General features: G+C 39.5%; 1 protein-coding gene across 7 annotated transcripts in view; it reads left to right on the forward strand.

Moving 5' to 3' along the window:
* The first annotated feature begins 11585 nt into the window (after window positions 1–11585).
* The window catches only part of FCHO2 (FCH and mu domain containing endocytic adaptor 2), a 106906-nt gene continuing 92084 nt past the window's right edge, over window positions 11586–26407 (forward strand). For 4 of the 7 annotated variants that reach the window (XM_075078503.1, XM_075078502.1, XM_075078504.1 and 1 more), the window contains exons 1-2: window positions 13542–13628; window positions 20696–20787. In XM_075078503.1, the coding sequence (XP_074934604.1) occupies window positions 13557–13628; window positions 20696–20787 (164 nt within the window). In that variant the 5' untranslated portion in view covers window positions 13542–13556. Of the gene's footprint in view, window positions 11771–13541; window positions 13629–20695; window positions 20788–26407 lie in introns of those variants that run through there. The other 3 variants (XM_075078506.1, XM_075078508.1, XM_075078509.1) reach the window with 1 other exon arrangement.

Consider the following 26407-nt stretch of genomic DNA (forward strand, 5'->3'; position numbering starts at 1 on the left):
AAATTCTGAATCAGCATTAACAGTTATAATTATTGCATCATGGGATATATAAAAAGCATCTTAATTCTTGTGGTGTAGTTGTGACAGTTCTTGAATGTTGACTGAATGTTTATACTGGTAGAATTGTGAGTTTGTCTTTGTTACATTCCAGTGTTTCTGCCTCTTGGCATGCTAAAAGCACGGCTTACTTCATTTGCTCCTTACACACTGAATAAAGTGCTGTTAGTGTGCTAAACTACAGAAATAGCCGCTGCTAAGTAATGGTGTAGATTTTCTACTTGAATATTTTTGTTGTAGGAACCTCAGGAGGTCAGCGTTTACTGTTTTTATATGCCTTTTTCCTGTTTTGAGTTTCCCTTTTTGAAGGATTCTGAGAGTGAACAAAAGCTGCTGATCAACCTAAGTTGGTAACAGAAAGTGTATTTAAAATCCTTAAAAAGCATCTTTTTGGCAGTTCTAAATTGCTGTTAAATAAGTCTTAAGTGAAGTTCAATACTAAATCTTTTTCATTACACATTCAGGAAAGAGCTCTTTTCATTTAGAGAAAAAGATGAGAATAGTTCATTATTTTAACCAGTGCAAGCAAAAATAATAAATTTTGTAAATTTTTTTCCAAAGCTTGTTTATTTTCTAAATCAGTGAATATGTATATATTTAAATTGTAATAAGCTAATTCTTATGCTTTAGTTTATTGCTCCTTAAAGCTTGTACTCAAAAGATCACTTTTAGAGGAATGGGTTTAAAATTTATAATCATCATAATTTTTAAAAGTTATAATAAGTAGCATAAATTTTGTAACTAACAATATTGATACACACTGTGATTTATTTTTCTTTTAGGACTTTTATGTTAGCATCAGTCTTAATTACTTAAACTGCATATATTGTATAATAGTAAAATGTATATTTTAAAACTTCAAGTGGCTTTCCTCAAGTGAAACTCATTGCTACTTAGGAATATTCAAATACTAGCTTTATCTCAGGTGAATACTCTTGTACCCTTTTTGTTCAGAACACATGCTAATAAAAATGTCTTAATTATATCAGTTTATGTATTTCATTTGGGCAGCTCCTGTCTTAAACTTATTCTAAATTAACCTTTTACTGTGGGACAATAATGACTTTTGCTTCACCTATTTTATTCATATTGAATGTATTAACAGATAAGGTGCAAAAATGTTCTTCCTTTGAGGAGAATGCATCCATATTCAAACAAACAAAATATTTCTTGAATAATGCTTTAAATGCAACATCGTATTGGAAATCATTGTTTCAGTGTTAAGTTGTAACTTCTTTCCTTGACAAAATCTAATTGCTTCAGTACTATCTCTTTCATGAGGATGACAGATGCATAAGGCTTCATTAAAGAGTCTAAAGAGTAACTTTTTATCTTAGATAAAGGTTAAGCTCTACAGTGAAATGACTGCTGTAAATGGCAAAACATCCTGCAGATATCCGAGATAGATGCTGGTGTAGTTTGCATACATATTTGTTATATATTACGTAAGTATTTCCAGTAGCCTCATCTTGAATAAATAAAGCTGGATCAGTAGCTGTGTATTTCACTCACCTGTGCATTCTCCAGAATGACTTGCATCCATCAGTCTTCTAGGTATTCTTTTCCAACAGAAACTGGTTTTTGTCTGCCACTGATGCTTGCTGTTTGCATTTAATGGTTGGAGCAAGTCAGGTTTAGACTATTATTTTTAAATGGGGAAACTGAGGCGAGTACTCTTGTTGCTTGCCTTGTGGGTATGTTCTGCTAAAATAATGATATTTACTCACTTGAATGTACTTATGAGGGAAGTTTAAAATGGCTCTGTAAGATGAATCCGTGTGGTGTTACAGTATGCTTTAAGCCAAATCCACATCTTGAAGAATTCAGCACTTACAGTATTGTCTCATTTTCCTATAAGCTGGTTCTATTGTGCTACTTTCACCTTGGGTATCTATTTCCTTACTTTGGGTAAGCAACACCTGGGTGTTCTCTGCAAGGACAGCAACTGGGGAAAAAAGATTGGTATAAGCAGGTTCATTTGGCTGTTGAAATCTCCATTGTAATATTATCTTTTTTCATGGGAAGAGATAGGTAGTTATGTTGTACATTGTCTGACCTACTAATACTAGACACTTGTAAAATTTTAAATTGGATGCAGTATACAAAATAGTTTAAAATGAAAGATGACCAGATCTTTCTGCTGACAACTTAGGTTGTATGAGTTTTGCTTGAAAGCTTTATATCTGTTTCTGTATATGCCACAATGTTGGAATGTTTCCTTCAAACATATCCTCCTGCAACCTCTCAAACTGTACTAAATTGATATTTCTTGAAGTCTGCCTATGTGTGAACAGAACTTCATTTTAAATAGAATATGGTTTTAATTTTTGATAAGCTGCTGAATTTTAAAGAGTTTTTGGGGCCACCAAATATTTTGGATCATGCAGAGAATATATATTGTACTGTAGTAATTTTGTATTTACATTTGTATGATGTGACATAATAGATGTGAATGTTAATCACTGCTTGACTATGTTAATAAAGTTGTTTAAATATAGATGTTGCATTCCAATTTTTAATGAAAGATTAAAATTTAGTGTTCAATTCACGTTTTGCCGGACTCGGTAGTGCACTTTTCCGGCTCACACATGTAAGTTCTGGAGTCTCTTGAATAAGGATTTTCATTTTATCTGAAAGATCATCATCTTTGGATAAGTTAAGGTCCATACAGTTTAGATGCTTGGTGCTGCTTGAGGGCAAATTAATGTAGAAATAGGAGGTTGATGTGAACTGAAATTAATGCCTGTTGGGTGATATTGGTAACTGCTTTACTACTGAGAACTGGACATTGACTGTATTTTTTTTTTTTTAAACAGCTGATGCTTGCTAAGTCTGACCAAATGGGCAAGGAGTGAAAAACAAAATCATTCTTATTGCTTGTGCTATCAATGTGAATAATAAAGGAGTAAATTAAAAATCAATGAGAATTATTCAAGACCCTGAACAAAAACTTGCAGTGGTCTTAGTTTAATTTTATCTGGCTTTTATGGGACCATGATAATACAAACTACTTGAAGATCTGTCCTCCCATTTATATAACTTCCTGATACAGGAGTCTCTAAAGTATGAAACCAACAGTAGAAGCTCTCTGGACAAAATCTACCCATGTTGATTTGAACATCTTATGTTCACTTCCAATATTTAACGGTTGGTCAATAGCATGTAGACAATCAGGACAAGTACATACTTCCAGCACAGGTAGCTTCTATAGTGTAACGATTAAATTCAATAAAATGCTTTGTCATGATGTAACTACTTACTGTAGTAGAATTTGTAGTAGAAATTAACTGCTGTGTACTCAGCTGAAAGTCTGCTTAACGAAGGACAGAAAGAGAAGGCCATGGAATAGCTGTGAATAGCAGCATAGGTGTGTAGGGACCAAGCTGATGAGCAGAGAGATCAGTTCCTGTTGGCTGAGTGTACCAGTGGCTGTGTGGGAAGGGATGGGGGGGAAGTTTTCTTTTTGTTTTCTTTCAAATAGTCCTCCCCACTCCCCTTATGTTGTGGGGTACCTATGATGGAACATCCTGATGTCAGTCAGATGTTTTGTTCAAGTCTCCTACTATCAACTTAGTTCCTCATCTTAAGTTGTGACCTCCGAGTCTGATTACTACCTGCATATAGAAATAAGAGATGAGTAGAGTTAAGTACTAGCATCTTGAGTAAGTGAAGTGAATGTTATGACTAAGTCTGTGGTCAGATTGCAACAGTGCAAATGATTGTACTTTCAACATAAGTCATGCTATTTATTTTAAAAAATTTACATCTAATTTAAAAATGCACTTGATTGGCAAAACATTTCAGTAGGAATACTTTATGTCTAAAATTTATGTATGTTAAGTATTCACACAGTAGATGTTGGTAGCTTTTGTTATCCCAGAATGACTCACAATGAAACATACTACTTATAAAAAGTATTAATATGTAAAGTGCATTTCTTTCACAGGCATTTACCCTTGTTTTGCATAAAATGAGCAGCATATACCATTGAAACCTCCCAAAAGGCATGCAAATGTTAATCTCAGTAATGGCAGACTTAAAACGATGTTGTTTCCAATAATTAGTCCACTTTAAGGAGAACATGAAATTATGCTGCACTTGTGTTAATGCATATATATGTAGGTGATGGCATATAAGCAATTGGTTTTGAATCGTAGTTTTTATGGGGGTTTGTGTGACACCAATTCTTTTCTGCCAGACTTCCATTTGAATCATAAAAGAGAAAAATGAGGTATTTATTTTGTAGCTCCAGGTATAAATAATTTTTGTCAAAGCTTAATTTATATTTAAAATACGGAAAAAGACATGTCAAACTTCTGTGCTGACAGTTGTACCCATTTTTCCTTTCCTTATTGTGCCTTGGCAAAATGGCTAGTCGTAAGTTTTCTCTCTTAAATGTACAGGGGAACTTAAAATCTTCCGGTGTTTAGAGCATACACATTAATGTGGATGCATAACTACGGCAGTACTACTAACCTGATACCAGTATTTTCAAATTTTCCATTATTTCTCTCAGCAACCCCAGTGCTTAACACAAATGCCAAATAGAGTTTTGTTTCTCTGAAGTACTGCACGCAATGAGAAGTGACGTTAAGTTGCCAGTCCTTTTACCTTGATATGATTGACAAGGAGTGCCTTACATGTAGGACATATTTAATTTGCAGTTCTCTCAAGCTATCTTTCAGCTCTACCTTCATTGTGACTTGTTGAGGGGATTCTGTGGCTTGTAGATACAGAAACTGAAGGGTTCTGTAGTTTGAAAACTCAAACACAGTGAACAAGTCTATAAAAAAAAAAGGTATTTGCTTTAAAACTAACAAAACAAACAAACAAAAAAAACACCTGAAACTAGTTTACAACTAAATTCTGAGGTGGTTATTTTTCTTCCCAGAACCACATCTTGACACAAGGCATTTTTCAGGGTCTTCCTTTAACTTAATCATTATCTCAAAAGGAAATTTTGAGTCATCTGACGTGGATTTTTCTTTCAAAAAACTCCAAAGCTCAGTACCTTAATTTCAAACTTGGTAGAAATAACAGGATGTTACTCGAGTGTGGAGACAGGAGGCCTGCTAAATCATTACTAATACAAGTCTGCACATCTTCATAAGCACTTAAGCTTTAAGAGCTTTATCAAGGTGATAAGGACGCTATGAAGTTCATGTCTGTCTTCCAGCCGCTCAAGCTGGTGACTGCCATTAGTAAGCACTAGTATGTATATCTGTGGATGTTGTGAAGAATCAAAGGTAAGAATTATTTTCATATTGCATGACTTCTGCCCAAATGCAAACCATTCACTGCCTATCTTGTTCACACTGCCCTTCTGATTTTTAATGTGCAATCCTAATTAAGTACCTGTATAACCAAATCGTTTTGCCTCCTTCATAGTATTTTAAATGGCTGTTTCTTACCTAGACAGCTAAAAATATCTGTCCAGACTAATATATTTTTTCATTATTTCATTTACTCTCTTTCATAAACTCATTCCCAAGCCTTTGCACTTCCTCTTTGTTAATACAGTAATAATTATAAGCTGTATTTAGTTTAATTAAAAACAAAAGCCCCATTTATTCTGCTATGCTATAATGCAAATACTTTCCTGAGATACCATGTAATCTTACTAGTTTAGCTTCAGACCCCTCTACCAGCAGTTACCTTTTCTGTTTCTGTCCTATATTATAAACAGTGGAGATGATCTTTGTGATCTAGACACCATGTCTTGCTTGTTTGGTAGATACTATGGCACACTTTGGTACTAAGTGAAGTTATACAATCAGAGCTTGCTCTTCTAAACATGTCAGGTTTGTTTGCTTTTCATTGAATTCATGTGCTTTAAATGCTTAGTCTTCTTTCATTTAGGTATTGTTACTAGTTGACTGCAAATAAGCTGCTTCAAGTTCATTGACATTTGCAGGTGAGCACCTAAAACAGGTATGCAATAGCAAATATATTGATACATCAACAGTATAAATTCTGCTAACCATTGCATGTATTCCTCACAGTATTATAGCATAATAATTTATCATGTTGTTTCTCCATCTTACATAGAATATAGGTTAAAAAACTCAGTATGGTGTTTCTGTACTAATGAATCTCCTGAATGTATTAGAAATCTCCTAGAACTCCTCATGCAGGGCTAAAGCATGACTAGAAAAAGGTCAAAATGGAATCTACAGCTATTAAACTATTCCAGTTTGTCATTACTGATGTTCACTAGTGCTTTCTAATCCTTCCATTTGATTGAAGGTTGATTTGATGAAACATGCTTTTGGCAGCAACAGAGCAGAAGAGTAATGAAGGTGGAGTATTGGCACCAAATGACTCACTGTGAAACAATGCTGTTGGGTCCATAAATCAAGTAATTGAAGTAATGATGAGGCTTGATCACATCCCGTTCACATTAGACCAACAGAAGCGTGCATTTGACACAGTGAGTCAAATGATGCAGCCTAATGCAATAAATCTTTCCAGGGATGTTAAAAACAGCATCATTAAAACTTGCTGCAAATCTTCAACAGAACACAGAAATCATTACTAGCTTTGAAAGAACTTTGATATGGTATTGCACCAAGTTGAAAAAAATTCAGTTGATCTCTTACTGTAATAAATGTGGCTAACTGTAACTCTGTGCAGAAGTATTTTTGTTTATCTTAAACTCAGAAGAGGCATTTGAAACATCCATCCTACCCAGAAGTGCAAATAGGCCATGATCTCACCAGCGACCTCTCATCAGACCACAACTGGAGTTTGTATGTGTTTTTCAGAAAGGGCCTGGCCTGTCGTGGGATTGTGTTGGAGAATTCCCAATACCTTTGAATAATTTCAAGTTAGCTGTATTTTTGCTAATTTTATAATCACTTTCTCCTAGCCAGATGTTTTTCCTAAACTTTTCTAGCTTTAACTTCCGTCTATGGGATTTCATTACACTTTTTGTACAAAAAGGCTGCAATAAATGTCTAGCCATGAAGGTTATGTGTAGGTCATAAGCAAGTGAATTATTAAACTTCTGGGTCACGTCTGCAGGTGTTCAGGTAAAATTGCTTGCTTAGAACATACTCCTGGTGATTGTTTAAATTCTACAGGGTAACCTGACAGTACTTACTGAAGTTAAATGACTCTTGAAAGGTACTTACCTAACAACTCACTCTGTCTTCTTTTTCCCCATCTTTTTTTCTCCACCACAGCTATGAAGATGATCAGGGGACTGGAGCATGTCCATTATGAGGAAAGGCTGAGAGGCTTGGGTTTGTTCAGCCTGGAGAAGACTGAACAATGCTTATAAGTATTTAAAGTAACAACTTGGTGTACAGAATGCCACATCTAGATGATCTTCACCCTTTAAAAGAACCAATTGTTGAAAATAAGTTCATATTAACACTTACAAAGCTGGAAGCTGGAAATATGGGAGGATGAGTAAACTGAGATGCAGAAAGCAAACTGCAGAATCAGGGATGCTTTTCTGAGAGGGGAACTAAGAGCTAAATACTTCCTTTTACTCGTATGCAATGCTCGTTAATGCCAAATGGCATCATTTTTCAAAAACTAGGATTATATTAAAGAAATTTAACTTAACTAGGATAGCCAAGAAGTCTCTGTAGTTCTTCATACCTTTCCCATGAGGTTTGCTGTTGCAGTTCTTTAACCTTACACTCATATAGATCATAAAAAATGGGAGTGGAATTGCTTTCATATCTCTCTACTAAAAAATTAGTAATTCAGAAAACTACTTGGATCTTACATGAAAACTTCTGAAAGTATGCAATGGGAATGTTTGTTTTATTATACAGGACTCACTGTGTACTTATGGCTATCAAAATAACGTTCTTTTCTGCCCACCCCCATTACACCAGGAAAACAAAAGAACAATTGTACTAGGAAAAACAAAGTCTACCTAACCCAGTATCCTGCCCTTGGCAACCAATACCTGGGGAAGAGGATAAGATTAAAGTACTACATATGACACTGTTGCAAAGTATTTTCATAGGCTTCACTAACTTGCAGATCAGGCAATTCCAGAATACATGATAGTGTCTTTGTATTTAGTAATCTGTTATGGGTTTCTCTATCTAGAGAAACCTAGAGACTTTGTCCAGTTTCCTGTTCCTTCTAGCTTGACTGAATTCTCTGCTTGTGCTTTCATTAAGATGTATTTTTAATTTTTAACTAATCCTCTCTTTTCTTTCTTACTCATGAATTCTGTATATCCTTTCTGATTTTGATATCTTTCCAGCCTGAAGAATTCTAGTTTACTTGGATGTTAGTTCCCATATCTTGGATTCTTCTTTGTTGCTTTTATCTCAGTCTTCTGGGGTTTTTACTGGGGGAGGTGAGGTGGTTTTTTGGGTTTGGGGGTTTTCTGGTTGGTAGGTTTTTTAGGATAGTGCATATCCGTACTGTGCACAGCATTTGTGGTAGAGGTGCCCACACACAGAGGTTTGCAAATGGAGGTTCTCTGTTCCTTTCCTAATATGTCTAACAATTTATTTCGAATATGATGGAGCATCAGTCTTTGCCTTTAAGTCCTGTGTTTAGCTGGTCTTATAATCTCTAAGTCTCACGTGCACATCAGCTTCAAGTTTGCCACCTTCTAGAATGACCTTAATAAACTGGCTGGATATTGACCCAGCCCAAAAAATCGCCTCCCCATCACACCTCCATATGCTTCTTTACATGGAATTTTAAATTCAAATGTAAGATACTGAGTGCTGATACCTGCTAATACCTGCTGCTGGTTATTATGCAAGAAGCATGACTGAAAAACTGTAGAAACACTGACTGGATAATGCCATGGCTGCTTCTATTATTATCATTGCTGTTGTTGTTTTAGTTATTAAACTGTTCTTATGTCAACCCACAAGTTTTCTTACTTCTGTCCTTCCAATTCTCTCCCCACTCCCCCTGGGGGTGGGTGGGTTTAAGCAAGTGTCTGTGTGGTTTTTAGGTGCCTGCCAGGTTAAGCCATGACAATTATGTTCATATCTTTCTTCAGATCATAATGCAAACTGATTTCTTATACCAAGTAAACAGATTTTTCTTAAATGTAGTCCTATACCATGTTGTTATTGTCTAGAAATGTGGTATGCATGCTTACAATTATTAACAAAAGAGGGAGATGTAAATCTAAGAGTCTTTGGACTTCTAAGAAATTTTTACTGTAAAAGGGTTCCAGAAGTTTTCTCTGTCTTCACATCAACAACTTTGCAAACTTTGCATATACTGTAACTTTAGGAGAACATTGCTAGAAAAAAAGCAACTCCTAAACTTACCATGGAGCTAGAGGAAGAGATGGACTAGAGCTATAGCCAGATACCAATGACTGTAATATTGGTTTAGAATTACATTGTTCATCTTCCATGAAAGTATCTTTGGTAAAGGTAGTTGAAATTTTGTGAAGCAGAATGAATCACACTGACTTATTGCTATGAAGAATACAGACTTGGCTATCTTGTTTGCCCTAACCAGTATATTTAGTTTGGGGCAAGCCACGGTATTAATACAGGCTGGGGTATGTCAAGATTGAGAGCAGCTCTGCGGAGAAGGACTTGGGGGTTCTTGTGCGCTTGCAGTCCAGAAGGCCAACTGCATCCTGGAATGCATCAAAAGCAGCGTCAAGGGAGGTGATTCTGCCACTCTGCTCTGGTGAGAGCCCACCTGCAGTGCTGCGTCCAGCTCTGGAGCCCTCAGCACAGCAAGGACATGGAACGGTTGGAGCGGGTCCGGAGGAGGGCCACAAAAATGATCCAAGGGCTGGAGCACATCTCCTATGAAGACAAGCTGAGAGAGTTGGAGTTGTTCAGCCTTGAGAAGAGAAGGCTCTGGGGGACCTTATTGTCGCCTTTCAGTACTTAAAGGGGGATTGTAGGAAAGGGAGACAGACTTCTTACAAGTGTCTGTAGTGACAGAACAAGAGGCAATGGTTTTAAAGTAAAAGAAAGTAGATTTATACTGGATATAAGGAAGAAATTTTTTACAGTGAGGGTGGTGAAACACTGGCACCGGCTGCCCAGAGAGGTGGTAGATGCCCCATCCCTGGAAACATTCAAGGCCAGGCTGGATCGGGCTCTGAGCAACCTGATCTAGTTGAAGATGTCCCTGCTCACTGCAGGGGGGTTGGACTAGATGTCCTCTCCGAAGTCCCTTCCAACCTAAACCATTCTATGATTTTTGTCTAATGAAATTCTAGTGCTCTGTAAACGTCTGAACTACATTTTTCTTAACCATTTGGCTTTCACAGAAGTCTTTAATTGGCATAAATTTGACATAAGTTGGTGAATCCATCAGATTCTTAGGGATGACTCGAAAGTTCTGCTCCATGCCTTACCTCTTATCTTGGTGAATAAAAGCCAAAGGACATCAGAATTAAAGTGGAGGCAGGAGAGATTTTCAAACTAGAACAGATTGTAGTTCTGTGAAGGGGACAAGAGGACCTTGAACATCCAGCACAAAATATCTGCTTCTTACCTTTTGTGTCTTGGGCAAAGTTTTGCGCTAACAACACAATAAAGTTTGGATAAAGCGCTTACCACGTTTGTGTAGGACAACAAGCTGTAGCCCCTCATATCACTGTTTAGACCTGGCCTTCTATTTCTACTCAGTAAGGAAAACCTAACTGCTCTTTTGGGGAAGGAATCATCTCATTAAGGTATAAATGGAACTCCCTGGTGTCCCAGAAAGATCCTGGTGGTGCTGACTCTGTTGTTAAGAACACCCTCACCGAAAAGCCATGCTCCAGGTAGAGACTGGCCACCGGCAGCACTTGAGCGACTCTGTGTTCTAGTCCAGCTGTCAGCACCACCCCCACTGGCTAATAACCTACATCAAGGAAATGAAGGGGCTGGAAGCTGAACAGTTATGGGAGAAAATGAAGGTTTGAAGTGAACGGTTTCTCCAGGCTCTTTGTCTTTAGACTAAGCGTACTGGGTTTAGGAGCATGCCACTGGAACTGGAGAAGCCTGTGAGGAGAGGCAGGTGGGAGGATAAGTTAGGCTTTACCAGCAACGCTCCCAGCAGGACCCGTCATCGCCTGCTTTGAAGGATCTTATCCTACTTGGCTGGAAGGATGCCTGGAGGTGAAGCCACTTCGAAGAGGACGAAACTCTTCTCCCCTCTGCGCTGCAGCACGCCCTAGCTGTAGCTGTTCCCTTGCGGTTAGTAGGCACGTTTGAGGGGGTTTTACTCGAGATTTCGGAGCCTGCCCTCTGCAACTGTGCCCGTGTTTCTACAGATGAGGGTGCTTCCGCTCGCGGGCCGGCACCTCGCCGCGGACTGGAGTTGCCGCCTGCGGCGAGCCGCGGCTCCCCGGCGGGCCGGGTGCGAGGAGGCGGCGGGGAAGGACCCGCCGCCTCATCGAAGCGCGCTCGCCCGGTGCCGCCGGCACGGGGTAACTGCAGCGCACCGCCCCTCTACGCATGCGCCGCCGGGCTGGGCCCGGGAGGGCGGGAGGCTGCGCGCATGCGCGGGAGGCGGTGCGGCCGGCGGCGGCCGCGCATGCGCGGAGCGGGGACCGGCGGGGAGGGGAGGGGCGGGGCGGGGCGGTTCGGGGGGAGGTGGGGGGAGGCTGGGGGAGGCGGTCGCTCCCGGACGGGAAGGGCGGCGCGCCGCGGCGGCGCTCGTTTCCTCCGTCGCGACTCGGCGGCTGTAGGCGCCCGGGGCCCGGCTCACCGGTGGCCGGGGCGGCGGGGTGATGATGGCGTACTTCGTGGAGAGCTTCTGGGTAGGGGAAGCGCCGCGGATGAAACGGGCACGACGCAGCCCGGGTCCCCCTCTGCCGGAGCAGCCTCGGCTCTTGCGCCGCCCCCGGGACTGGGCCGGGGCCTTGCCGCGGGGGGCGCGGCGGCGGCGGGGGGCGATGGTGGTTGCCGCCGTCCCTCCGCCCCGTCGCGGGCCGCCCGGGCTGGGCCGGGCCGGGCCGGGCCGCGGGGGGAAGCGGGTGTACCCCGCCTGCCTGCCCTCAGCCGGGCAGGCGGGCGGCAGGGCGAGGGGAGCACGGCGCCGGCCCGGCCCGGCCCTCCGCCTCCCGCGGGGCTCCGCCGGGGAGTGGGCGGCGGGGTAGGGGAGGCCGCCGGGCCGTGGGGGTGGGCGGAGGGGAGCGGGAGAGCCGGCGGGCCGGGGTCCCGGCGGGGGGCGCGGGGCTGAGGCGGGGGCTGCGGTCCGACCTCTCCTCGTCCAGCCTCCCGAACAATGCCGCCGTTTGGGGGAATAGCACCGGCTCTAACGGCTTAGCAGTTGTATCACGCCCCTCGCCGCGTTGCGCTTTTGTAGCGATCGCTTGTGCGTGCCTGCATGTCAGACGGGACAGCCCGAACGGCAGCCAGCCGGCGGAACAAGAGGCGCCCCAGCCTGTTCCAGAAACGCGATTTACCGGTCATTTCTGCGCACCTATGCACGGGTTTCAGTGGGTAGATATAGGTGGAGAAAAAATTAAAATCTGGGTTTTTATTATTATCGAGCCTCGCGTGAAATGAGACTGGTTTTTATTGTGACCATAGCTGGTCTGAAACATTAAAGTAAGTGTTCTTGTAGTCATCAGGCTGTTGATAATGTCGCTATTTCTTTGCTGCACGTTTAATTTTTAACGTGCCTCTCTACCAGCTAGTAGGGGAAACATATAAATGGCTATTTGTTGAGGCTGAAAGAAGCAAGCAAAAAGATAAAATATCTTTTAGATGCCTGCTTTTTTCTGTGTAAGCAACAGTTATCCTTAACGTTTAGGGAGAACTAATTTCACAAATAGCATTCTTGAATACGAAGCATAGCTTAAGACAGATTTCAAGTTCTGTTTGCAGCATTGTGTTTAATTTTGACTCTTTTAAGTTTTGCTTTTGACAGAATGTTAAAATTTAATGAAAGGAGATACTAGATTTGCGCTCTCGGCATTCAAATCCGCTTAATTTGAAGCCTCAGGGTGGGAGATCAGTATTAAACTGATACGTGGAAATTTTTTATCTTTTATAAAAATGATGTTTGAATATAAAAAACCTAATTTTCATTGGAAAAGTTACCGTCTCCTCCTAAGATTAAATAGAATTTTTTTATTCAGCTATCTCAACTGAAATCAAACACTTTATTTATTTAGCTACATTATGGACTATGGTATGTTCGTTTAACTGTTTTTCTGATCGGTTATATTTTATTTTGTTAGGAAGTCAATTTTCCTAAATCAGTGAAGGCAGTGGGCCGTTCCCATACATTCTCTTTCCCTCTCTGTGTCTTCACAAATGCTACCAGCAAATACGAGGTAGTAGACATCTACCCAAACTTCCCATTCTCTCCTTCTGCTTTACAAAGTCTCTGCCCTGTAGCTCAGTTGGCGAAACTTCTAGTGTGGGTCAGTAATGAGTGCCAGGAGAAGGTGGTTTTGTTCTGTTGGTGCACGTTTTTTCTCCTACCTCCAAAAAACGGCACAAAGAAGGACAAGCGTATTCTTCTTGTTTGTCTTGCAGTGGTGACAAGGACATTAGACGGGGTCTTTAACTTGACTGAGAAACCTTTGTAATACCATGGACAGGGTTTTATTTTGTGCAGAAGTAAAACAAAAAGGAACAGCAACTGCTCCTTCTTTGCTGTTGTGGGTAAATATCTTTCAAGATTAACTGTAGTGTCTAAATATGATGGATTTTTACAGCCAGAAAGTATTGACTTTCTGTATATCCTCAGAATGAAGCATATCTAATAGGTTTGTGCATTTTGAATCATTAGGCTTCTCTATTTCTACTAACTTTTCTGAATATGTTATTGTTCAGAATTGTTACTGCAGTGCTTTGGAAGACTTGGGATAAAAGCGATATACACTTTGAGATGTGGTGAGAAAGTTAATATGGAAATTAGAAGATTGCTGTTAAAATGCACTGAATGCATACCAACTAAAAATAACGAAGAGAAATCCATAAGGAGAAAGAAAGGTGGTATTGTGTAGAACTTCAGAAGGATTGTCTTCTCTTTCTTGCTTTTGCATTGCCTACTGGGTAACACCAGGCAAAATGTTTTTGTCACCTATAGAATGGGATAACTATACTTTCTAAAGCGCTGATGTGAAAATTAATCCAAAACGCAATTAATATTTATTGGATGTATATGCTATCATTAATTTGCTGCTGAAATGATGCATTGGAAATGGAGGTCTGGATCTTGAGTAGTGGGATGCTCTGTCCTGGTTTGGTAATTTGCTGTGATAGGAAAAGACGTCAGGAACTTGAGCGACTTAACTGATTTCTTCAGAAAAGAGGAGTGACATGTATCTGAATGTGTCTCAATCCAGGCTACTGTCTGTTAAGAACTTCTTAAAAGTGCTTATGTAAACAACAAATCTTAGCTTCTTTATTGTAATAGTTTTGAGGCTTATTTTGAGACTTTCATCTTGTACTGCTTTTAAAAGTATGAATAGTTGCATTTTTTCCTTTTTTTAGAGACTGTAAGAAAAATTGATGTTTTATAGGCTTCTAAGAGGTCATTGAGAGATAAACAAGACTGTTTTCATCATGTGTAAAGTCAAAGTACAGAGACCTGTACTGTCACTTGAAAAATTTTAGTATCACTTGAAAAACACAGGGGTCAGCTAGTAGAGCACAGCTCTAGAGCAGCAGTTTTCAAAGTCAGTAGGTTACAGTTACTTTTTTTTTGTGGTATGAAAAATTATGAACTAGTAGTACAGGCTATAAATGGCTTTGATTCTTATGACTGGGTTTCAGGCATTCAGGTCACGTGGCCAAACATTCCAAACTCCTAATTAGGATGTTGTCATAAAACATTGGGTGCTTGCTGCTATGCATGTGCTACATCAAAACAATGATGAAATTTAAAGGGAACATTTTCATAAGTTATTTCCATTATACATAGCTACGTTTGGTCACTTTGAGTACACTCATACTGGTACAGCAGAATGAAAAGCATTCGTTATCATTGACTTACTGTATTCTTAGCACTGCTTAGGAAGTGTTGCGTAAGCTTTGACATTGTCTTTAAACTGACTGGTGCAGGTGATGCTTTTGTTAATTGTGAGTCTATTAAACTATGTCAAGTCAACAAAAATAAGCTGTTTAAGCCAGTTGGTGTTTGTTTATTAATTGTTTTAAATTAATTTGATTAAACTGTTGGAATTTCTCTGTATAGCTGAAGCTACTCTGAGTAATACTGTGCTTGGTAAATCTGGAAGTTTTGGGATATCAAAATGTGTGTTTAAATAGGCTTTGATGAATTCCTTTTATCTTTTTAGTTACTTGTGTTACCTGCAGCTTTTGAAAATGGCTGTGAGGAGGATTCCTTTCTTTTCAAGAGCTTTCCTAACATGTAAGGGCTGGCAGGATCCAGGGTTAATAATCTTAGCTTTGTTAAGAGGCTTGCTCTAGTGAGATGTATTGTCTGATGCATTTACACGATGTGAGTAACACTGAGACTTGTCATGCTTCCATCTGGAGTTTCATTCATATGTTTACGCAGTGCTACTCTTCTGCTTGGCATACAGTTGGATGCTCAGTTTCAGGAGAGCTGTTGTGCAATATTTGCTTAGTCTCCTCCCTCTGCGTGTGTACATCTAGCATGAGTCAACAACTTTCCATCTTCTGTTCAGGAAATATTTTTAATTATGTAGATATAGAGGAAAATGTCTGTCCTTCCTCATATGCGTAGATCTTCTCTGGAGCTGATCTTTATTTGATTTATTGAAGCTGGAAGAAGGAAATTGAAATTGCCAGCTTGCTTCTCTAGACTGTAACACAGCAGTTTCTCTCGGAGGAGGCTGTGGGAAACCATATCAAAGCCTTAGAGAAATCCAGATAGACAATGTCCACCGCTCACCCCACATCAACCAAGCAGGTCACTTTGCTGTAGAAGGCAATCAGGCCTGTCAAGCACAATTTGGCCTTGGTGAGTCCGTGCTGGCTTTTCCCAATCACGTGCTTCATTTGACTTGTGATGGCCCCCAGGAGGATTTGTTCCATAACCTTCCCAGGGATTGAAGCGAGACTGATGGGCCTATAATTTCCTGGGCCCTCCTTTAAGCCTTTCTTGTAGATGGTGGTGACATTAGCCTTCTTCCAGTCTTCCAGGGTGTCTCTCAACATCCACTTCTCAAAAAGCATGGAGAGTGGCCTTGTAATGATGTCTTCCAGCTCTCTTAACAGCCTCGGGTGGATATTGTCAGGGCCCACCAATTTGTAGGTGTCAAGCTCCTGTAATAGCTCACATACCAACTCTTCCTTCACTGGTGGTGGGTCTGTGTTTGCACCAACCTGGATTTTTGTTCCCAAGGCCTGGGATGCAACAGTGCCGATAAAGACAGAGGTGAAGAAAGTGTTGAGAATCTCTGCCTTTTCAGCATTGTTTGTAACTAATTCACCTCTTCTGCTTAACAGTGGGCCCATATTTTCCTTCTGTTTCTGCTTGTTGCTTACGTACCTGAGGAACCCTTTCCTGCAGTTCTTTATATCTCTGGCCAATTTCAATTCGAGTAGGGCAACAGAGTATTAACTTTTTACACTAATAGACGTTAATGTTGAACAGTTTTAGTCTGAAGTAGACAAAGCTTGCACTCATACAATTTGATTAGAAACCTAGGAATTAAATACTGCTGCAAATTGCCCAGAATTTTCTGGCTGCTTTACCAAATGTAGGTTTTAAATTCAGAATCATCTTCATATGCAACAAATAAACTTATTATTAAAAATTTTCGAAGTCTAAGTAGTTCAGAAAAACAGAGTTCCTGTAATCTGTTTCCTGTTATGCACAAGTCATGGAAATGCTGAATTCTGACTTTACATTTGCTGACAGGGTAACTTTCATTTCCATGAGAAAATCATTGCAGTTAGTTCTTGATGAAGGGAAATGGAAGGACTGCCTGCCCTCGATTTCCGTGACTTAATTTATTTTGTATGCAAAGTTGGTCGGTAATGCTTCATTGTAGGCTTATTTAAGTGATCTGTTTACTTGTATTTGAAGCCATGTTTCCTCTTATGGCTTGCTCTCAGGAAATATCTATACTATATACACAAAAGACCTCTCTTACAGCAGTGTAAAATGGGAAACCTCAACAAGAACACCAGCTTCTGAAGAGATTTTTGTTAGCTCTAGGGAAGGAGAGAACTGCTAATGAACTTCAAAGTGTGGAGAGGGGACCGCTTAATTTTCTTTAATTCTCATAGAGTTTTACAGTTGTTATCTGTTGAGTAATGATGGGATCATCCTCAGGAGATGGTGTTTTACCTATGAAATGACAAATGCTCTTTCAAGCTGATTTGGAAGTCTGTTGCATAGAACCTGATGTTATATGTGACAACAGAGGTTCCTCTTTCTCCAAGATGCAACTTCTAGAAGAATCTGTATCCGACTTTTCTGTCTATCTGTCATAGCAGTGGATGGTAATTGCTTCTGAAAGGGAGTAAAGGTCTCATCAGTTCCCTCTGCTATGTGCTGCATTTATTTATTTTTAAGTGGGCCAGTACTGGTGTTTTAGTGACCCCAACTATTACTGTTGCCACGAGGAAGGAGCAGGTAAAAACACTTAAAGGAGAAAAATTGGCTACGTAATGAATTTGTACAATGTGTGTGGGGAGGGGCAGGCGTTGAGTAAAACCAACCAAAACACAAACAGTGTTGACGGCATATGTCCATGTAAGAGAATACCTGCTTTGTAAATTGAACTATTTTCCTCTAGGCCACAGCATGCCTCTCTGTCTTTATCCTAAATACAGAGCCTTAGCTCTGATGCTTAATAGTATTAATTATTTGACCTACTCTTCATGAAAATAAGTACTTAATGAAGGAGTTGTGGATAGGCCATATAGCTTTCCTAAGCAGAAAAATATCTGCTTCCTGCACTGAGATACCATACTTAATTTGACAGAGGTACATACAACTCTCCAAACATGAGTAGATGATAACATAATTTACAGAATTGTGATCAGGTTAATCATCAGAACTCTTGATTGTGTAAATTATTGAACAGTTTTGAAGTCTAGATTTTTGTGCTTATAGGTAGAGCCTGATAGTGGTAAGATAGGCTACACTTGGCATTATATGCACAGATGAAAACATATCTTCTAGTTGTGCCAAGCTTAAACCACATAGGCCTTCAAATCTGAGAGTCTGCTTTGGATTTGCTGCTTTGTTTAAATCTTAATATATTTTTCACATAGCCTTTTAGCCTCTGATAGCTATTGATAGTGTATAAAAGATGTGGCTTTCAGGAGACTCTTTTAAACTCTGTTCTGTTTCTCTGTTGTGCTTTCTGCTATGAAATGTGAAGTCAGGAAAAAGAGTAGGACTGATTAGAAAACTTAATTTAAGTTGAAAAAAATGAGTTCCTTACACTGAGGGAACAAGATGATGATGGGAATTGGTTGTTCTGGCTCATTGCATTCTCCAAAGGTTTGCAGAGTTACATTTCTGATAGATTATCAGCCATCAGGAAGGCTGAAGTCAGAGGCTGGGTCATGGCTATGCTACCTTTCCTGTGTTTCTGAAGTGGCAGGAAATTTATGGAGCTCCAGTATAAAGAAGTCCCCATTAAAGCTGACATTATGAAAAGTTGATTTTAAAAAAGTTTAGAAGTAGTCTGTGTTCAGCACATTTTGATCTATGTCTTGGTTTAGCTAGAAGAAACACCTCAAGGCAAAGGGAGAAAACATTCATAAAGGAGAATTTTGTTAGTTTTTCTGAAGGAAATGCCTAATGCTTATTTGTTAAATGTCTATCTCCAAATTCAGATAAAGTGACAACTTTGGAGTAGTTAAATAAGAATTTTATTTGTATTTTAGTTGAAAATATTGGTGAGGTCTTAATTATAGAGTTATTCTGCTGTTTATCCAATGTGGTGACATTCAGGGTTTATATTGAATAAATGCAGAAGGTTAAGCTACCCGTTAGTGCACTGGTAGTCAAAATTATTGTGGGCTTCAAAGTGCAAGGAAGAATTATTAGACAGGAGTGAAAGGGAATTGAAACTGTTGAGACTGGTACTTGAAAGAGTAAGACAACATCTAAAAAAAATATTTTACATTTCCTGCTAATTGGTGTTCTTATCCTTCTTTTATTTTTCAAACTTATAAAAGCCTTGCTCTGTAGATAGTCCTTTTAGAGTTTGCTGTATTTTCATGTTTTCAATTTAGTTCTGCTTGTACTGCTTGTACTTCTTACAGACCTTTCTGTAATTGCACTTACACTAAACTGATCTGCATTTTTAATAACTTTTTCAAGATACTACTTAGTGCAACTTCAGGAACTGTGATTTTATAAGTGTTTTCATTTGTTTGGTTTTGTTTTCCCCAATGCTTGGAAGAAGTAGAACATATAATCCTGGCTAGTAATCTCACTCAAATTGCTTGCAGTCGTCTGTTATCTGTAAGTTTATGTTTCTGTGCATGGTGTCCTTTAAGGCAACTTGCTACATTATTGATAAGACTGTTGTATTATCTGGTGCAGTAAAAACACTTCACAGAAGTGGGCCTACTGCCATGGCTGCTGTGAAGTTCTTCCATCCACCCATGGCTGCTTCCACGTACGTTTCCAGATCCCTGCCTGCCTTCTCCTTGCTCCTACCCCTTCTGCTGATCAGTGCAGCTGTTTGTGTCCTCATAGTTATCTAGATCACTGATCTTTATTTTTATCTGCCAGCTTTATTTTTCAGCTGTATAATTTCACCGATCAGGTGCGCCTTATGGCTGTACAACCAAATTTTTCCAGAACAAAAAGGATGGAAATATTTGGAGGGGTGCATGACCAAATCCTCAGGCTCCTCTCACTGGAGAAGTAGAGGTGCTGTTGTGAAAAGTACAGAATTCTGCTTCCCATCCTTCTTTCCCTTTCACTCTGAACATGCGTGCAGCTTTCCTGAGGGCACACTTCTCTGTCTTTTGTAGCAGCAGCATTATGCATCTGAAGCTTTTGGAAGGGAGGAGGAAAACGGATAGTTTGACAGGAAAACTTTTATTATAATAGCAGTGCTATTATGCTGTGCCTTGCCTCGCCTTCCTTTCATTTCTATTGTTGCTTTCTCCGGTCCAGGGGAAGTTCAGCCAGAGGTAATAAGCTGGTTGAGTTTATTAATCACTGTTTAGGGCAGTGTCTCAGTTTTAATGGCGAGGTACACCTTACTGGAAAATGTTTTAAGTTTTGAAACTAAACTTAAGGATAGATGAAGGGAAGTTAACTGTGAGAAGAAAGAGATTAGTGTTTTGTTTTGGGGTTTTTTTTTACCAATTTTACAAAAAACAGAGGAAGAGATATGAAGTGTGAAGAACTGGAGAGGCAGGATATCCAGTGATCCCAAAGTGCAAATTTTAGTTTATGGAAAATAATGAAAGATATGAGAGAATGAAGACAGTACAATATTAAGTGTGTGTTTAATAAGATGGGAAAAGAAAGAAAAGTCTCATAGAAATCTAGAAAAGAAATGGCTGTGAATATAACCTAGAAATATGTAATAGAGTTGCCATTTGAAGGGTAGTAGCAGCTGCTGAGGTGATTTTAGTTTGTTTTACATGTAGGGGATTGAAGGGAACTATCAGCAATCGATAAAAAGCTGAAGCATTAGAAATCATTCATTTCATGGAACTTCATCAGTTATTAAAATGCATAGGGTTTATGTGTTATAATTGCTTTAGCATGTTGTGTTTCATAGTTCTAATTTCTTCTTATTAATCTTTAGGGGGAAAGGAACAATGGCTTTGATGTCCTCTATCACAACATGAAACATGGACATTTGTCAACAAAGGACTTAGCAGACTTTATAAGAGAAAGGTAAGTTCATCCTTGGTAATCCTGCGTCTTTAATATACTGCTTGTGGTTTTTATTTAAGTTTATTATTATGTCTAACAGTAACATGCAAAAACATAAAAAATAAATGAGCATTTTAAAATATCTCTTATATCCTACAAGAATATCTAGGTTTATTCCATTCACTTAGAACTGAATAGTGACTCTTAAGCATCAACATCAATTAAGCTCCTAATTTTTCAGGTTTGAATTCAAGAACAAGAGTAAAACCTTGTGTGATGCTTCTAGTGTGACACTCCTAGTGTCACATTAGCTGTCCAGCGGTTTATTTAAATTAATCCCAATTTGTCATCATGTTTGGAAGAAAAGCAATAATTTAAAGAAGCAGAAACTATCAGACTTAAAAATTTTTGACCATAGATGTACAATTAGGGAATTAGCGACTGCTAGTATAATATTAAAAAAAATATATACTTTCAGATTAAGATGTTGAGAAACTAAGTTTGAAGAAAAGGGAGTGATATATAGGCACAAGAAAATAATACGCAGAAAATAACTCAGGTTCTTCTCTATGAGATGGAAGGGATAGAATTTAAATCTGCAGATGTGACAACTTCCAAAACAGATTACTTAGTGCTGATTTTAGTTTTCTTCTTTGTGAAAGAAGACTGCTGCTGCTACATTGAACATAAGAATTTCCATTCTAGACAAAATTATAAGTCTGCTTCAGAATTTTGTCGTAACTGAATTAGTGACACAAGATGACACACGGAAAAAACTTGCAAAAGTCTGATTTGAGGACCTGTTTCAGTGAAGGTTTCTTGCAGTAAAAGTTGTCCAAACAAATAGCCTTTGTTTTCTGGAATTTTTCATCAAAATTTCAGTTTTGGCCTCAAATAGATCTCAAGAAAGAACTTTTTTTTTTAATTTCCACAAAATGTAGCCACCACAAATCCAGTAGGGACTCAGTTGCACTGACGTTTGCGTAGCTTCAAAGTGAAATGGAGAGAATGGCAAAAATCTTCCCACTAAGTAGAAACGGGTGAGTTCCAGAGTCTGTGTGATGGGTAGTCTCCTGTTGTAAGGACTACACAAACCAAGGAATCTGGCATTTCAAAGAATCCCTGGTTCCAGGGAACATGTTAAGCAACGAGACAGGGTTCCAGTGAAATCCTGATTTGGACTGAGTGGAGGAATATCACACTGTTCATGATTAGAGCCTCACAAGCTTGCACTTTTAATATTGACTGTTATAAATTTTTGCCTTGTGTTATCTTTGTGAGTGCCTGGATCTTTCCTTTGAAACCTGCTTTAATTCTTGGAATCAGTCAGTTTTTATAGCACTAAATCATAGACTGAAGCTGTACATCACCTGGGCACATTTAATTTTTAGTTTTACATCTGTTGCATTTTGATTTATGTACATATTTAGATCAGAAGTTATCTCACTCACTCTGCTTCTTATATCCTTTATGTTGTATTCTTTGGGCATGCTTCATTTTATTTGTACTGGTCCTAGGGTGAAAGGTCGTATGTAAAAGGATAAAAATAACTTGATGCTCTCTCTGGCTTGGATTCTTTGCTTTATAATAGTAACATAAATAAAACTTGACAGTTCATTCTACACAAAATTCTTAGTAAAAAGAATGTGGCATTATAGTTTTTTTCAATCTATCAGCTCATTTAAATTAAATTTTAAATGAGATGTGCCTTCACAAACAATAGATAAAATATTTGGAACTTCCTCTGTATATTAAATGTTTCAGCTGAAGTTTCTGCTAATTAATTCTAGTGATTTGGCAAGGAGACGACAATTGGTTTTTTGCCCCAGTTAAACAAGTTTAAGTAACGTTTAAGACTAAAGATTAATGATCACGTAGGAATACGTGAGGATCCACATGGGCACTTTACCCTCAATGAGATATCAAGAAATTTATTTTCTGTTCTTATGCATGAATCAGGATGCAGCCATCTTACAGTATTTTTTGTAAAAAATGTGAAAAAATTCAGTTCTCATTAACACAGAGATTGACTAGAATCTTGGTGCTGCATTTAATTTATTTGAAAAGGCTTAAGTATAGTTCCTTAAGAACAAGATGCCCTGGGACTGGAAAACATCTGTCAGTGGTACAGACCAGTAGCAGTAAGTTCAGTCCTTTCCAGTGACCTTCTCCCATCAGGATACTAAACCTGGTATCCTGTCTGTTCTATTGTGTTTTTTCAGCCCTGCTCTGTTGATACATCTCAGTATGCCAGTATGCCAGTAAAAAAAGCATTTGAATGTGATAGGTGGTACTTTTCAAGGGAGGGGTGTGTCACTGATCAATCTCAGTCTAAGCTAGTGGTAGTTTGTGGCATATAGTTTGCAGTTTCAAAGAAATAGATGGACCTTAAATGTTTTGCATCCTCACCTGAGTGAAAATGTTTGAGTGTCCATATCTAGGCAGTGAAGCCCTTCACTACTATTGTGAAGTTACTGTGGGATGTCAGTGGATTTCCTAGGAAATAAATACCGTTCAGTAGCACACATCTGTTCACACGGGTCAAGTTCTTGATTTCAGAATAAATTGGATTGGGCAGTACTTCAACAGTAGTTTACAACAGTCCAATTGTCTTGACCATGTTCTATTTTGCGTCTTTGTTTATTGCAAAGAAATGAAGAGATGTTGCACACAGTTATCTCTTCCCCTCCTTCTTCCACAGAGTATAGTGTGAATATTTTTTTGCAGTACTGTTTTCTTCTAGAATATGTTAAGAGGATGAATAGCCTTTTTTAGGAGCCTCCTAGACCTAGTGTTTTTATGCCCTAACTTTTATGTACCTGATTTTCTGCACTGTTCCATATGAAAACTAACCTTACATACATTGGAACTTTAACGTCTGTCCTTCCGTTACTTTTGAACATATTGGCTGTTCTTTTCAGAAGTGGAGACGTAGGAGAGTGAAAACTGAAAACTGTTGGACAGGTAGAGGAGACAGATATCCTTGCTTGACCAACCTGATAGCCTTCTGTGATGGCGTAAGTGGCTGGGTCAATGAAGGGAGAGCAGTGGATGGGATGTTGTCTATCTTGACTTCAGTAAAGCATTCGACATTGTCTCCCACAGCATCCTCACAGGCAAGCTAAGGAAGTGTGGGTTGGATGAGGGGACAGTGAAGTCAATAGAAAACTGGCTCAACAACAGAACTCAGAGGGCTGTGATCAATGGAGCAGAGTCTGGATGGAGGCCTGTCACTAGTGGTGTTCCCCAGGGGTCTGTCTTGGGTCCAGTCCTGTTCAACATATTCATCAATGACCTGGATGATGGGATAGAGTGTAACCTCAGCAAGTTCACTGACGATACCAAGCTGGGTGCAAGGTCCTGCACCTGGGGAGGAACAACCCCATGCACCAGTACAGGCTGGGGGCTGAACTACTGGAAAGTGGCTCTGTTGAGAAGGACCCAGGAATGCTGGTAGGCAGCAAGCTGACCGTGAGCCAGCAGTGTGCCCTTGTGGCCAAGAAGGCCAACAGTATCCTGGGATGCATTGAAAGGAATGTGGCCAGCAGATCGAGAGAGGTTAGCTTCCCCTTTACTCTGCCCTAGTGGGACCACATTTGGAGGACTGTGTCCAATTTTGGGCCCCTCAGTTTAAGAAGGGCAGGGAACTGCTTGAGAAGTCCAGTGGAGAGCTACAAAGATGATCAGGGGACTGGAGCGTCTCCCTTACGAGGAAAGGCTGAGAGACTTGGGCTTGCTCAGCCTGGAGAAGAGAAGACTGAGGGGGGGTTTTCATCAGTACCTATAAATACCTGAAGGGTGGGTGTCAGGATGGTGGGACTAGGCTCTTTTCAGTGGTGACCAAGAACAGGAAATGGACAGAAGTTGGAACACAGGAAGTTCCACTGAAATATGAGAAAAAAATTCTTCACTGTGTGGGTGACAGAGCAGCGGCACAGGCTGCCCAGGGGGGTTGTGGAGTCTCCTTCCCTGGAGACATTCAAAACCTGCCTGGACACGTTCCTGTGCTCAAGCAGAGGGATTGGACAAGATGATCTCCAGAGATCCCTTCCAACCCCTACCATTCTGTGATTCAACTGGTGGTAGCACATTTAACAAGTTAGGCAACTTAACTTTTGTATGTGCTGTTTGGCAGTAGTCACCTGGTCAGTCAGGATTGCTGGAGTCTCCAGACTAGCCAGAGAGTAGGTTTTTCTTTTTTTCATGAAGTGATCTAAAAGAGCTAAAAGAGGAAAGATGGTTGACTGTATTTGGAGGTACAGACTGCTTAGGGCACAAAAGACACATGTCTGTGTGAAGCCAGTCTCTGTTACTGGTGCTGTTCAGAATAATGCTTTGGTTGTGTGCAGCCTAACTGGGGAAGAATCTCTTGTTCCCTTTTCTCCAGCCTTGAAAATAGTAATGAAAATATAAAAATTTTATAGGATGTGGCAAAATGATTTTTTAAAATTATAGTCATTTTATGGATTTTAAAGATTTTTCTTTAAAAACTTCTACAATAAAATTCTGAAATTGCAAAGTTGTCCTCTGAAAATAACCCCAAAATGTGAAATGTTTGTAATATGTCTATACTGCATCTTCTTTTCCAACTGGATATCCCTAGAAGGAGTGGAAGGTTTCCTCCTTAACTGTGTTCAGTTAGTCAATACCAATTCAATTTTCAACGGTGTTTCATTTTTGTTTTTGAACTCAAAGAACTGAGAGAGAGTTGGATCTGTGGTTCAGAAATATGTCATTTGAAAGAGTGATTTTTGTGGCAGGCCATCTGCTCAATGTTGGTGAATCTTGAGTGGGGTAGGTTATCTATTTGTCTCCTGAGAGATAGATATCTTTGTGCTGTTCTTGACAAAGCACATAGAAATTTTGTTTTTAAAGAAGTGAAAATATAAGAAGGTTGGCCTGACCCTGCAGGTCCTTTTTGTTTAAATACTGAGATGATTTTGTAGGTGAACTGTCTTATGTTTTTGTCTATTGAACACCTCAGCTGCTTACACATAAGAAAACACTGTGCTCAGCTAGGAACTCAGTACCTATTCCATTGGGTTTTCTCCAGAAGTCTTTCAGAGGTTTTTCTGCACCACTTGCCTGTAAGCATCATAAAAAGAATATCCTTGGTCAGAAGAAATTGGCAATGCCTATGTTCCCATTTAACTTTTAAATGTTTAATAGATCCCACGAAAAGACAGGTTTTCAAATGGGTGAAAATTAACTCACTGATGTGTTCATAGTGTGTTACCAGTACATCCGACCGCTCTGGGAAGTCAGTGATAGGACAAATGTAGTTATATGTGCCAAACTGGTCAGTAACAGTATCTTTTGGTTGTTAGTGTTTGTAACTGTTGTACATTGATAATGTGTGGTAAACTGCAGAACTCCAGTTTTGTGGAAATTGCTAAGGTAAGTATGCTGTAAGTTCTTCAGAAGAAGAGAGGTATGGATTTTGGCCAGAAATCTTGTGTTTAAAAGAAAAAAAGGCAGGGGAAGGGGACGGGACGGGAACAACCCCTCCAGGCACTGAACTATCAAATCTAGAAAACTTTGATAGAACCTGTTGATAATTAATCAAAATATATTGTTCATAGTGGTAATTCACAAAATATCAGTGTCTCTTCTGGGTGCCTGTGCGTATCTGCTGGTTGCT

The sequence above is a fragment of the Phalacrocorax aristotelis genome, chromosome Z (assembly GCF_949628215.1).
Source record: "Phalacrocorax aristotelis chromosome Z, bGulAri2.1, whole genome shotgun sequence".
NCBI lineage: Eukaryota > Metazoa > Chordata > Aves > Suliformes > Phalacrocoracidae > Phalacrocorax > Phalacrocorax aristotelis.